General features: G+C 39.2%; 1 protein-coding gene and 1 pseudogene across 1 annotated transcript in view; one reads left to right on the forward strand and one right to left on the reverse strand.

Moving 5' to 3' along the window:
• The window catches only part of VWA3B (von Willebrand factor A domain containing 3B), a 226,006-nt gene that overhangs the window by 89,939 nt on the left and 120,349 nt on the right, over positions 1–15,718 (reverse strand). Inside the window, 1 exon segment of the mRNA XM_056129028.1 lies at positions 10,958–11,140. Coding sequence (XP_055985003.1) covers positions 10,958–11,140 — 183 coding nt within the window.
• Positions 11,505–11,998, forward strand: LOC130036013 (transcription factor BTF3-like; annotated as a pseudogene).

A 15,718-nucleotide genomic window follows, 5' to 3' on the forward strand; every position in this document is an offset into this window, starting at 1 on the left:
AAATCTTTAAAGAGGACTTACTCCCAATGCTCTTTAAGCTTTTCCACGAAATCGAAATATCAAAAACACTTCCAAACAGTTTCTACGAAGCAAATATCACACTGATACCAAAAGCAGACAGAGATACCACAAAGAAAGAGAATTACAGGCCGATATCCCTGATGAACACAGATGCAAAGATCCTCAACAAACTACTAGCAAATAGAATCCAACTACTCATTAAAAAGATCATACACCATGACCAAGTAGGATTCATCCCAGGGATGCAAGGATGGTTCAACATTCGGAAATCAATCAACATAATCCACCATATCAACAAAAGAAAAGATAAAAAGCATATGATCATATCAATAGATGCAGAGAAAGCATTTGATAAGATCCAGCACCCCTTTATGATGAAAACCCTAGCCAAAATGGGTATAGAGGGGACCTTCCTCAACATAATTAAAGCCATCTACCACAAGCCTACAGCAAGCATCATCCTCAATGGGGAAAAACTGAGAGCCTTCCCTCTAAGATCAGGAACGAGACAGGGATGCCCACTCTCTCCACTGCTGTTCAATATAGTACTGGAAGTACTTGCAATAGCGATTAGGCAGGAAAAAGATATTAAGGGCATTCAGGTAGGAAAGGAAGAAATCAAGCTCTCACTATTCGCAGATGATATGATACTCTACTTAGAGAACCCAATAACTTCCACCAAAAAACTCCTAGAAACAATAGACTCGTATAGTAAAGTTGCAGGTTATAAAATCAATACCCAAAAGTCCATGGCTTTCCTATACGCAAACAGTGAGAGAGAAGAAAGCAACATGAAAAAAACAATCCCATTCACAATTGTGCCCCAGAAAATCAAGTACCTAGGAATCAGCTTAACTAAGGAAGTAAAGGACCTGTACAAAGAAAACTACAAAACGCTACTTCAGGAAATAAAAGAGGACATGAGGAAATGGAAAGATATCCCCTGCTCATGGGTCGGGAGACTTAACATTGTCAAAATGGCAATACTGCCGAAAGCATTGTATAAATTCAATGCAATCCCTATAAGGATACCCATGACATTCTTCAAAGAAATGGAGCAAACACTCTTGAAATTTATATGGAACAATAAGCCCCCACGAATAGCTAAAGCAATTCTTGGGAAAAAGAAAATGGGAGGAATCAACCTCCCGAACTTCAAACTGTACTACAAAGCAGTAATAATTAAAACAGCATGGTACTGGAACAAAGGCAGAACTGCAGACCAATGGAACAGGGTTGAATACACTGACATCTCTCCTCAATCATATGCTCATCTAATCTTTGATAAAGGTGCAAATAATGTGAAGTGGAGTAAGGAAAGCCTCTTTAATAAATTGTGTTGGCATCACTGGACGGCTACATGCAAAAAAATAGGCTCAGAACTCTGCCTAACACCATGTACAAAAGTAAGATCAAAATGGATTAAAGACCTCAACATCAGACCAGAAACCATAAGGTACATTGAAGATAAAGTTGGCAAAACCCTCCATGACATTGAAGCTAATGGTATCTTCAAAGATGCCACGCCACTGGCCGAGCAAGTGAAAACAGAGATAGATAAATGGGACTATCTTAAACTAAGAAGCTTCTGCACCTCCAAAGAAACAGTGACCAAAATACAAAGACAGTCTACAGAATGGGAAAGGATATTCACCGAATACACATCTGACAAGGGGTTGATATCCAGGATATACAAAATACTGGTTAAACTCCACAAGAAGAAAACATCCAACCCCATCCAAAAATGGGGCAATGAAATGAACAGAAACTTTCTCAAAGAAGAAATCCGAATGGCAAAAAAGCACATGAGAAAATGCTCTACATCATTAATCATCAGGGAGATGCAGATCAAAACCACAATGAGATACCATCTCACACCTCAGAGACTGGCCCACATTCAAAAGAACAAAAGCAACCGATGCTGGCGTGGATGTGGCGAGAAAGGGACACTCCTTCACTGTTGGTGGGAATGTCCACTGGTTCAGCCCTTCTGGAAAACAGTATGGACGATTCTCAAAAATTAGAAATTGAGCTCCCATTTGACCCAGCAATACCACTCCTGGGAATATATCCCAGAGAGGCAAAAATGTATAGTCGAAGTGACATCTGCACTGGTTTGTTCATTGCAGCACTCTTTACAATAGCCAGAAACTGGAAGAAACCTGAATGCCCAAGAACAGATGACTGGTTAAAGAAACTTTGGTACATCTACACAATGGAGTACTATGTAGCTCTTAGAAAAGATGAAGTCATGAAATTTACATACAAGTGGTACAATATGGAAAGTATCATGCTAAGCGAAATGAGTCAGAAAGAGAGGGATAGACATAGAAAGATTGCATTCATCTGGGGGATATAAAGTAACAAAGTATGAGATTAATACCCAAGAATAGCTGAGATCAGCACCAGGAGGATTACTCCATAACTTAGAGGCCAGCCGGGTATCCTAGGGGGAAGGGCAGTTCAGATAGAGAAGGGAGCACCAAATAAAGGATGTTTGGAGGATCCTCCCAGGAGGGGGGATGCATGTCGAAAGTAGACTATGGACTGAGCATGTTTGCCACTCAATGCCTCTTTTGCAGACCACAACACCCAAAAGGAGAGAGAGAACACAGGGGATTGCCCTGCCACAGAGACAGGGGGGGTGGGGGGATGGGGGTGGGAGGGATATTATCCATGGTGGTGGAAAATGGGCACTGGTGGAGGGATGGGTATCTGATCATTGTATAATTGAAACCAAAGCACAAAAAATTGTAAATCTACAACTTTAAAAAAAATAAAATAAAATAAAGGGAAAAAAAAAAGATATAAAGACAGCCCACAGTTTGGGAAAGATTATTTACACAATATGCATCTGATAACAGGTTAATATCCAAGATTTATAAGGCAGTGGTAAAACTTTAGGAGGAAAAAACATCCAACCACATCAAAAAATGGGGAGAAGAAATGAAAAGAAACTTCCTCAAAGGAGAAATACAAATGGCCAAAAGAGACATGAAAAAATGATCTACGTCACTAATCATTAGGGATATGCAAATCAAAACAAAAGGGAGTGCCCTGCCACAGAGGCAGGGTGGGATGGGGGATGGGGTGGTGGGAGGGATACTGGTAATGGTGGGGGTGAAGAATGGGCACTGGTGGTGGGATGGGTACTCGATCATTGTATAACTGAAACCCCAGCACAACAACTTGTAAGCCTACAACTGTACCTCATGGTGTTATAGCTGGATTCCGAAAAGGATTCAGTACCATCGACCATATCCACACAATAACCAAGCTCATTGAGGTATCTCGGGAGTTCAAGATGCCGCTCTGTCTAACGTTCATTGATTTAAAGAAGGCCTTTGATTCTGTTGAGACGGAAGCGGTCATGGAAGCCCTAGCCAATCAGGGCGTACAAACTCAATACATCAGGATCCTTCGTGAGCTCTATTGCGGATTCACTACCAAGATCTCACCATTCTACAAAGAAGTAATCATCCATATCAAGAGAGGGGTTCGGCAGGGTGATACCATTTCACCAAAACTCTTCAGTGCCACCCTCGAGAACATCATGCGACGACTAGAATGGGAAAACATGGGAGTGAAGATAGATGGTCGGCAACTACACCACCTCCGCTTTGCTGATGACATCGTTCTAATAACACCAAACATCAGCCAAGCGGCACAAATGCTTGCGGACTTTGACCGTGAGTGTGGAAAGGTTGGACTACAGCTGAATCTTACGAAGACAATGTTTATGAGAAACAGCCTTGTTCCTGACGCTCCATTCGCTCTCAACGGAACCACCATCTCCGAATGCAACAGTTATATATACTTAGGTCGAGAAATCAACATGATGAATGACCTGGCACCTGAGTTACGCAGGAGGAAGAGAGCGGCTTGGAATGCCTTCAAGAGCATTGAAGAAATAACTAAAAGGACAAAGAACCTCCAACTACGAGCACATCTCTTTGATTCCACTATTCTTCCTGCATTAACATATGCCTCAGAGACCTGGACCCTACGAAAACAGGATGAGAACACTATTCGGGTCTCTCAAAGAGGAATCGAAAGAACTATGCTTGGAATATCACGATTCACTCAAATGAGAGATAGAATCCGGAGTTCTGATCTTCGTCAACGCTCAAGAATCAGAGACGCTGTCTCATTTGCCAAGACATCAAAAATCAGATGGGCTGGACATGTAATGAGGTTTACAGACAACCGCTGGACTAGAGCCATTACTGATTGGATTCCACGAGACATCAAAAGATCACGTGGACGCCCACCTATAAGATGGTCAGACTTCTTCGTCAAGACCCTAAATGATCGGTTTGAGGCTCTACATGTTCCTAAAACGAACAGATACCATTGGGCTACGCTAGCACGCAACCGGGATGAATGGAGACGTTACTGGCACCCGCTCGAATAAATTGATGAATAACGGGGATTAAGTGATTAAGTGATAAGTGATTGCTTGTTATGGATAGCATATAATGTTGTGTGGCCATGAGAGCAGCCGTGCACTTCTGGAATTCTAAAATTTTAATAATCACAATCTGAAGAGATTTCTGCAGTGAGTTGCTCAGTTCCGAGATTGGTTTGTGTCTCTGGATAATGGCTGGTTAAGAGCCTTATAAGTAGCCAGGTGGCATTTCATGGGTGTCATCTCAGAGTTCCATCGGGGCGGGAGTAATGAGAGTGACCTACTTGCCCTCTCCCCCGTCCCATGAGGCCTGGTGTTTGCTGCTACTCCCCCTTCTACCTTGGCATTTTGTTGAGTTCTGTACCATTTTCATATTTCTAGTTCCTTTATCTAAGACTGGGTGATCAAATATCTGAGGGTTGGTGTCCAGATATTCAACTCTATTCCACTGATCTGCAAGTCTGTCTTTATTCCAACACCATTTTTTAAATGACTGCCACTTTGTAGTAGAGTTTGAAGTTGGGGAAGGTGATGCCACCCATCTTCTTTTCCCCAAGGATTGTGTTAGTTATCCTTGGGGGTTTATTGTTCCATATAAATTTCAAGAGTGTTTGATATATTTTTTTTTTTGAAAAATGTCATGGCTATCCTTATAGGACTACAGTAAATCTGTCTAGTGCTTTAGGGAGTATTGCCGTTTGGACAATGTTAATCCATCCAATCAATGAGCAGGGAATGTATTTACATTTCCTCATGTCTTCTTTCATTTCGTGAAGTAGTGCTTTGTAGTTTTCTTTGTATAGGTCCTTCACCTATTTAGGTAAACTGATTGCAAGGTACTTGATTTTTGAGGCAAGATTGTGAAAGGGATTGTTTTTCTAATATCTCTTTCTTCTATTTCATTATTTTTATATAGGAAAGTCATGGATTTTGGGGTATTGATTTTGTAAATGCTACATTACTAAACAAATCTATTGTTTCCAGGTGGTTTTTCTTTTTGTAGATTCTTTAGGGAGATTTCTAAGTATGGTATCATGTCATCTGCAAATAGTGAAAGCTTGACTTCTTCCTTTTTTGTCTGGATGCTCTTGATATCTTTTTCTTGCCTAAACTATGGCAAGTACTTCCAGTACTAATATTGAATAGAAGTGGTGATTGTGGGCAAACTTACCTTGTGCCTGATCTTAGTGGGAAAGCCTTTAGTTTTTCCCCTTTGAGAATAATACTTGCTGTGGGCTCATGGTAGATGGTTTTGACTTATTGAGGAAAGTTCCTTCAACTCCCATTTTATTGAAAGTTTTTATCATGAATGGGTGCTGGATCTTGTCAAATACTTTCTCTGCATCTATTGATATCATCATTTTAATTGATATGGTGTGTTATGTTGATTGACTTTCAAATGTTGAACCATCCTTGCATCCCTGAGATGAATCCTACTTGGTCATGGTGTATAATCTTCTTGAGTTGTTGAGGATCATTGTATCTGTGTTCATAAGGGATATCAGTTTGCAATTCTCTCTCTCTCTCTCTCTCTCTCTCTCTCTCTCTCTCTCTCTCTCTGTCTGTTTGATTTTGGTATCAGGGTGATATGTGCCTCATAGAAACTGGGAGTGTTTCTGTTTCTCCAATTTTCTATAAAAGCTTGAAAAGGATTGTCAGCAGGTCCTCTTTAAAGGTTTGGAAAAATTCACTAGTGAATCCATCTGGCTTGAGCTTTGTTTTGGGGAAGATTTTGATTACTATTTCAATTTCCTTGATGGTGATAATCCTGTTCATGTATTCCAAGTCTTCTTGGGTCAGCTTTGGGAGATTATAGGAGTCCAGGAATTTATCTATTTCTTCAAGTTTCTCTTGTTTCATGGCTTAAAAATTCTCAAAGTAATCTCTGATAATCCTATGGAATTCTGCAGTTTCTATTGTAATGTCCCTCTTTGCATTTCTGTTTTGGTTTATTAGGGCTTTCTCTCCCTTTCTTTGCGAATCTTGCTATTGGTTTATCAATCTTGGTTATTTTCTCAAAGAACCAGCTCTTGGTTTTGTTGATCTTTTGGATTGTGTTTTGGGATTCCAGTTCATTGATTTCTGATTCAAGTTTTATTTCCTTCCTCATGCCTGGTTTGGGCTCCTTTTGTTGGTCATTTTCCAAGACCTTTAGCTATGAGGTTATTTATGTGGGCCTTTTTTAACTTCCTGATGAATGCTTGCAGCGTTATAAACTTTTCTCTTAACACTGCTTTTGCTGTATCCCACAAGTTCTGGTAGTTCGTGTCCTCATTCTCATTTGTTTCCAGAAATCTTTTTATTTCCTCTCTAACCCACTGGTTGTTTAGTAGCAAGCTGTTTAATTTCCAGGTGTTTGATTTGATTCTCTGTTTCTGTATGTGATTCACTTCTATTTTCAGTGCATCATGATCTGAAAAGCAATTTGATACAATTTCTATCCTCTTAATTTTATGGAGGTATATTTGGTGGCCCAGCATGTGGTCTGTCATCACATGTCATCTTAAGAGCTTAAGATCTTGGAAAATGACCAATGAAAGGAGCCCAAACCAGGCAGGAGCAAGGAAATAATAAAACTTACAGCAGAAATCACATGTACAGAATGTCCCAGGTGCACAGGAGAAGAATGTATCAGGTTTTGGGGTTGGGAAGTCCTGTGTATATCTACTAACCTCCTCTCTTCCCTTTCTTCCTTCAAATAAAGTATTTCCTTGCTGAGTTTGAGTCTGGTTGATCTATTGAGAGGTGACAAAGCGTTGTTGAAATTTCCAATTACTATTGTGTTGTTGTCAATGTCTTTCTTCAACTCTATTAAGCAGTTTTAAGTATCTTGCTGGTTCCTCACTAGGTGCATACACATTTAGGGGTTGTGAGTTCTTCCTGATGTACAAGTTCTATCATTAAGAAATGACCTTCACTGTCTTATAACCTTTTCAGCCTGAAGTTTATTTGGTCCAATACTAGTACGCTCACTCCAGTTTTTTGAGGGGGTTGTTTGTTTGCAGAATTGTTTTGCAGCCTTTGATTCTGAGTCTGTTTTCTTTGATTGTTCCATTATGTTCTTGCAGGCAGCAGACTGTTGAATGCAATTTTCTAATCCATCCTGCCACTCTGTACCTCTTGATTGGTATGGAGAAAGCTTAATTTTTTGCACATGAATACTCAATTGTTCAAATACCATCTATTAAGAAAAAGACTATATCTTATTTCCATTGAATTGCCTTTGTACCCTTGTTATTGAGAACACAATGTGTCAGTCTATTTCTGATTTCTCATTTATGTTCCATTGATTTCTATGTTTATCTTTCCACTAATAAATTGTTTTATTATAGGTTTACCCCACTTTTGGAATTTGACAGTATCATTTTCCCAACCTTGCTTTTCTTTTTCAAGTTGTTCGGGCTTTTTTAAATCCTTTGTATTCCACATAACTAGATGGCAATTTTCACACACATTAAAAAGCTGCTAAAACTTGAATTGGTGCAAGTCTACAGATAATTTAAAAAATAATAAGGATCTTAACACTGTGATATATAACTACAATACTTTGTAGTTTTCAGTGTATAAGTTTTTCACATATTTTGACAGGTTTTTCCTTATAGATTTCAATTTTTTGAAACTATTGTAAATAACAATTATATTTCAATTATTCTTTGCATATATGTAGAATAAGTTAATTTTTATTCTAGAATCTTGATAAATTGACTTATCAGTTAGAGTTTTTGCATATTTTATTTAATTTTGTACATTCCATGTTGAATAAAAATAAAGACAAGTTTGTACTCTTCTTTCCACTCTGAATGCCTTATTCTCTCTCCCCCAGTTCCCTGGAGTGATAGCACAGCGGGTAGGGCATTTGCCTTGCACACGGCTTACCCGGGTTTGATTCCCAGCATCCCATATGGTCCCCTGAGTACCGTCAGGGGTAGTTGCTGAGTACAGAGCCAGGAGTAACCCCTGTGTATCGCCGGGTGTGATCCAAAAATTAAAAAAATAAAAATAAAAAAATAAATAAAAATGTCACTCAACTGATTTTCATTTACATTGTTTCTGATCAGAAATCTGCTGTTATCCTTATCTTTATTCCTATAAACATGGTAAATCTTCTTTACCCTGATTTCTTTTAAGATTTTTACCTATGTCACTTTTTCTAAGACGTTTGTTTTTGATTCGATGTATCATAGTATGATTTTCATAGGTTTCTTGTGCTTGCGATTTATGGAGTTTTTTGATATGTGGGTTCATTGTTTGGGTCCAATTTGGAAAATTTCCTGCCACTATTTCTTGAACTACATGTTTACTAGACTACTTGAATTTTTTCACGGCTCACTGATGCTCAGTTCTGGTCTTTTGGTTTCAATTTTTTTTCTTTCATGTGTTGTATTTAGGATACATCTAATGTTGGCTTCCTGTTCTGCAATATCCAATCTGCCATTCATTCTATCCATGAATTTTTTTTGCCTCATATATTACAGTATTCATCCCTAGGCAGTTTATTTTATTAGCTGAATTCAGACTTACTGGTTTAAAGGCAGAGCTGAATCTCATTTGAATCTTCCATGTTGCTCAATAACTTTCTGAACATACCAAAAACAGTTACAAGTACTCTTCAAAGGTAGGGGTCTTTGGATCATTCCCAGCCTTTCTCAGGTGCTATACAGAGGCATTGCATTATCATCAAGAAAGAGTCCTGGGAGTGCTCAAGAAAACAGCATGCAGTGCCAGAGATTGACCTGGATTGGTCGTGAGCAAAGCTTACCTCCTATACCTCTTTCTGGTCTCTATTATAACTGTTTCTGATGCTGTAATAATAGATCCATATTAGTTGTGCATGTGTTTAATTTTTTCTTTTTCTTCTCATTATGGTCTGTTTTAGTGTTGCTTTACATACTTGTGCTACTTGATTGAACGCCAAAACTTATCGATTTTATTATATTGGGTAGTGGATGGTTTAGCCTTCCTATAGTTTGTTGTGGCCTTCTGTGGTTTGTTCAGGGATAAAATTAAGAGGATCAGAAATTGTTTGATAGAGCTGTTGCCTTTAAGAGCCAACAGGAAGAATTGGAGCTTGTTTCCAATATATGCAATTTGTATATGCTTGGGCTGGAGCGATAGCACAGCGGCAGGGCATTTGCCTTGCATGCTGCCAGCCTGGCTGACCCGGGTTCAATTCCTCTGCCCCTCTCGGAGAGCCTCGCAAGATACCGAGAGTATCTTGCCCGCATGGCAGAGCCTGGAAAGCTACCCATGATGTATTTGATATGCCAAACACAGTAACAACAAGTCTCACAATAGAGACATTACTGGGCCCACTCGAGCAAATCGATGAACAACAGGAGGACAGTATACAAACTAGTATATACTAATTTATATATCTAATTATGTACACTACATCCAGTGCCAACAGGATTGTGAAGTCTTTTGGTTTTAGTTATTAAAGTAACCATTATTTCCTGTTGTATGTGAGCTCATAGCACTATTCTCTGTGAATATTCTGGATGATTCTTTCTCCAACCTCCGGTAGTCTCTTCACATGCAGGTACTCTGGATTGTTCTAGATCTAAGGTCATTCTCAGAAAGGCAATGAGATTTAAAAATTCTCTAGGAGAGCATTCTTGAAATCTATGCTGTTCAGGAAAGATTAGAAACAGAGTTTTTATTTACTTCCTTTAGAAAAATGCTTAACAAATGGTCATTTGACTCATAAAATTGTCTGATCAGAAGACAGCTACTTACATCTAAATACATTTTTACTTCTTACAAAAATATTTACACATACGTATTTAATAATTTTTGAATGAATCCTTAGGTATTTATTAAAATTACAGATTCTAGAAGTTTGATGAGATATTATTGTTGAGTTTTATTGATGTATAATGTATGTGTATATGCTTTTCTACATTAAAGTATGAAATACTTCACAATAATAGTTTAGGAGAAAAAAATATTTTCATTAAAATTCCTAGGTCTCAATGCCTCAATGTATTTAATAGCTTTGAAATAGAACTCAGAAACTTTATTTTTCACAAATACCCTAGTACAGTTGGGTTTAGACCACATTTAGGGTATATGTATCTCTGAGGAGTGTTCAGGAGACCTGGAACCAGTTCCAGAAATATTTGGGCTACTCTTGTGTACAATTCTCAAGACATCAGTGTGGTGCTACTTATGCCCAGTATAGTCCAAAGGGCCATACTTAGAGACACTTGGGGTCCACTATAACTATTATCAATGGTGCCCAAGGGATCTTGTGGTGATGGGGATCAAACTAAAGTTCTCTGCCTGCCATGCATGTACTCTACTCCTTTGAATGATTTTCTCTGCGTTTGAACCATAGTTGAAGAAACTCTGGTGTGTGTGAGAGCATACACACACATATACACACAGACACACACACTATTAAGCAATACATTTGCTCAATTGAACTTACTTTGTGATCGTTGTTTTCCTAATCAAAGTATTATTAATAGGTCACCAGACTGAAATGCACAAATTACTCACTCTTGTCTCAGTTCATCAAGCTCTTACCTGAAGTGTATCTGAAGGATAGGGGTCTTTCCTGCAAAAATTATAACAATGGAACTCTCCTCCAGTCAAAGAAGAAATCATTTTCAAAAATCCATTTGCAACCTCATCGTAGTAATTGAAGGAAATGGTGTAAATAGGAATCTTTTTAAAAATTTTGACTTTGTCTATAACCACTTCAGGTGGCTGAAATGATAAATTTTTAGGGATTAGGGTAGAGACAAAAAAGAGAGGGGAAGAAAGAAAAGACATGAAAACTCTTATTGTTGCTATAGATTACTAAATTTTCAACTAATAATTCTTTAAACAGTGGTGAATGGCTCCTTTTAAAAGTGTCAATACAACTCAATAAGCAAAGCAAACATTCTGAGAATACAAAAACTAGTGCATGCCCTCACTCTCTGAGAGCTCAACATTTGGTGGAAACTCTAACTGCCATCTTGTGTCCCCGCATGTGTGCGCCTAATCTCAGCTGGTCCGCCGAGACCCCCTGAGCGCCAACACTTGGTCCCCCCGGTGGCCCCATTTTTGCTCCAACAAGGTACAAAAAGATGAAAGAAACTATGAACCAAGAGAAGCTTGCCAAACTGCAAGCCCAACAGCGCATTGCTGGGAAAGGAACTGCTCGCAGAAAGAAGAAGGTGGTTCATAGAACAGCTACAGCAGATGATAAGAAACTCAAGTTCTCCTTAAAGAAGTTGGACGTAAATAATATCTCTGGTATTGAAGAGGTGAATATGTTCACAAACCAAGAAACAGTGGTCCACTTTAATAACCCTAAAGTTCAAGCATCCCTGGCTGTGAACACTTTCACCATTACAGGCCATGCTGAGACAAAGCAGCTGACAGAAATACTTGCTAGTATCTTAAACTAAGTTGGTGCAGACAGTCTGACTAGTTCAAGGAGACTGGCTGAAGCTCTGCCTAAACAATCAGTGGATGGAAAAGCACCACTTGCTACTGGAGAGGATGATGATGATGATGAAGTTCCAGATCTTGTGGAGAATTTTGATGAGGCTTCCAAGAATGAAGAAAACTGAATTGAGTCAGCTTCTGGGGGAGATAAAACTTGAAAACTTGGAGCTGTTATTTTATATTATGATTGATTTTTAAAATTTTGTTCAAGGATCTTATATGATCTAGATCTAATATTTTTAATCTCAAGTCCCTTGGACACTGCAGCTCTTTTCGGTTTTTGCTTATATACAAGTCATTCTTTGCAGCTAATTAAGCTGAAGAAGCCTGAGAATAAAATTTGAAACAAAGGTTAATAAAGTTCTTTGCCTCGCAAAAAAAAAATTTGGTGGAAAAATAATCAGGAAGAATGATTTGTCTAAGCAAATATCTTAACTCTAGTTATATCTATGATTAGAGTTCATAATTTTATAGTGTTAGGCCACTTAGACCAGTTAGTAGTCTAAAACCACAAGAATATCCTGGCCTTTTGGATTACATAGACTGGAGCCAACAAATCTTGATGAAGCTCCAAGTGTATCTTCACAAAAAGCAAGTTATACCTTAAGACATAAAGTCAATATGCCTCTAACAGAGAGTAAAAAGAGACATATGTTAAAGATCCTTCTGTGCCCACCTCACTAGTGAGGTATAATCACAGATCAGATCAGATCACAGATCATCCTGTTATTCGTCGATTGCCTCGAGCAGCCCCAGTAACGTCTCCTTCATCCTAGCCCTGAGATTATATTCAAGGCTCTTTAGGAGAATGAGACCCATCATTGTTACTGGTATTTGGCATATTGGGTACACCACGGGGAGTTTGCCAGACTCTGCCGTGTGGGCAGGCTACATTCGGTAGCCTGCCAATTTGTCAAAGTAGGAATGAGATGTCATAATAAGATGTCGCGCGGCCGCGCGGTTCCGGGAGCTGGTTTTTATAGTCTCAGAGTCTTGGCCGCTAATGGGATTACACAGCGCCAGGGGGCCAGTTGGTGGGTGTGACCCCCGCCTACTGGAATTTGGAGGATCTGGGTGGAGGATGCTCGACTCCAGTCCGAGTAGGCTTGGAGTGAGGTATAGTAGTCAAATTAATCCTCACACACAACTTGCAAAATAGTTTTGGAAGTTGCCTACCTAATATCCACACCTTTCATTCTTTTATATGTCAGATAACTTGTCTTCTTTACATGGTAGAAATGTACTCAATTACAACAAAATAGACATACAAACACAGTTAGATCTCTGAGACTTTTTGGCCATTGGGGTGGCCATGTGGATCAGTTCTGACCAATGAGATATAAGAAAAAGTTCCAGGGAAGAAATTCTTTTTCTCCAATGAAAAGAAAACCACTACAAGAATAAGCTAATGTGTTTTACTTTCTCCCTTAATAAACATGGACATTCTGATAAGGGGCTGGAGTCATAAATATGAGAGATATATACAAAGATGGAAAATTAGATAAAAAGCAAAATTTTTTAAAATATAGACTTCAGTAGCTGCATAACCTCCAAAACTATATACTTCTGAAATCCTTACCCATATAAATATAAATGCCTGTTTTTTCCACCCATCGATTGTCTGCTCTTCTGCTTTTTCCCAATCATTTGCAGTCAGTGTAGGATCCATGTGGTAATGGAGAAACTGAGGCTTAGAAAGACTACATTTTCCATGCCCACCAAGCTCTTAAGTGGTAGGACTAAAATTCAAAGCTAATTTTTAGTATTACAAGCAATCATATCAATTTTTCCCTGGCAATGAAGGTTGTCTCATAGTGAGGATATATGTTCAATATATGTTCAAGCCTGTCTCATAGTGGGTTATATGTTCAATAAGCATATTGAACGTATATGTCCAATAAACATTGCCTACCACTTCTCCACTCCTATCACCACCAACAACACTATTATGGTCCAGCTGGAAACCTTCAAAAGCGCCTGCGCCTCTAATAATCTGCTCTTTTATTTTCTTTTCATTTCTTGGAGTCAAAGTACCTTTTAGAAACAACTTATTGGCTCTTAATCAGTTCCTACTCTCCACTTTTAGTTCTTATTCTTACCCTTCCTCATATTTTTCCTATAAACCTAAGCAGAATAATGAGAAAGAACTCCAGAGTCATCTCTTGTTGACCTTGGGCCACTCATACAATGCCCAGGGAAGTAGTTGGCTGAGTTGACCCTGACAGTTGACCTCATTCAGCTACCATTTATACCCGACTCCCTTTCCGTATCTGGCTCCAGATCCTAGCCCTGCCCACCTCCTTTTTTCCTCTGCTTTTCTCTTCTCTCCTTCCATCAAGTCATAACCTGATTTCCTATCAGTAATTCCTAGCCTACCTGTGTTGACTCTGTCCCTCTGTCTACTGCAAAGGCAAAGCACAGAGCCCTCTCCTGATCTCCTTCTTCTTTCAACGAAACTTCCATTTCTGAGCATTTATGAACCCAGAATGGAGAACTCTGCTGGGCTCTCTGCTCATTTCTTCCCAGAGACTTCTCATTTCTTCCCAGTTGCAATCTCAGATCTAAATTCTGCTAACTAATGTAAGTTTTAACAAGAAACTTCCTTTATGTTGACTTGCAGCTGAGATAGTTGAGAAGGGAAAGAAACTAACATTTATTTAGTATGGACATAGTGGGTCCTGATCCCAAGTAGAGTATTTTTATTTCTTCTTATGTGGCCAGTATTTCATCTACTTATTTGCTCATCGACTCTCTCTCCATAAAATATAATTACTGAACATGGACGCCTCATCTATCTTGCTCACCACTCTGCCACACACTGGGAGCAACACTCAAGTGCAGCAGAGAGGCTCAATATATATTTGGAGGCTAAATTTATAGGCACATTGTCTTGTTTATTTCCAACAAAACTTGTGGGGGAGAGAGCATTAGCTGTAAGCCACAGAAAAGGAAAGTCACCTCAGGGGACACTTGCCCAATGTCATTATAATGGGCAGTGGGAAAATAGGCTTCAAATGTCTCTACAGCCCTCAGTTCTAGAGCTATTTTACTGATTCCATATAGCTAAAAAAAGACTGTGTTGAAATAACGTTCATGAGAAAACACTATTTTAATTTATTTTTTTAAAATGAGATACTAACATACTCAAGAGAGAACACGGGCTTCTCCAAGGGCGGAGATAGCCTCTACACACATACCAACATTAGACACGAAAGCATGAAAGCACACATCTCAAGAGGGGAGATGCGGGCGACACATGTGCTCAGTCACCACATGTACTTAGTTGCGTGGGTACGAGCAACACAAGGACTCAGGGCAGCATATGTGCCGAGAAAACATTATATATAAAATCATAAATTACTTGATCACTTGACTTCCTGTTAATCGTCGATTTGCCTGAGCAGGCGCCAGTAATGTCTCCATTTGTCCCTGTCGCATGCTAGTGTAGCCCAATGGCGTCTGTTCATTCTAGGAACACGAAGAGCCTCAAACCGATCGTTTATGATCTTGATGAAGATGTCTGACCATCTGGTAGGTGAGAGGCCATGTGGTCTTTTGAAGTCCCGTGGAATCCAGTCGGTAACGGCTCTAGTCCAGCGGTTGTCTCTAAATCTCATTATGTGTCCAGCCCATCTGATTTTTGACACCTTGGCAAATGAGACAGCGTCCCTGATTCTTGATCGTTGAAGGAGGTTGGAACTCCAGATTCTTTCTCTCATTTGAGTGAAACGTGATACTCCAAGTAAAGCTCTTTCAATTCCCCTTTGGGAGACCCTAATAGCATTCTCATCCTGTTTTCGTAGGGCCCAGGTCTCTGAGGCATTTGTTAATGCAGGAAGAACAGTGGAA

This window comes from Sorex fumeus, unplaced genomic scaffold (assembly GCF_029834395.1).
Source record: "Sorex fumeus unplaced genomic scaffold, SorFum_2.1 ptg000006l, whole genome shotgun sequence".
Taxonomy (NCBI): Eukaryota; Metazoa; Chordata; class Mammalia; order Eulipotyphla; family Soricidae; genus Sorex; species Sorex fumeus.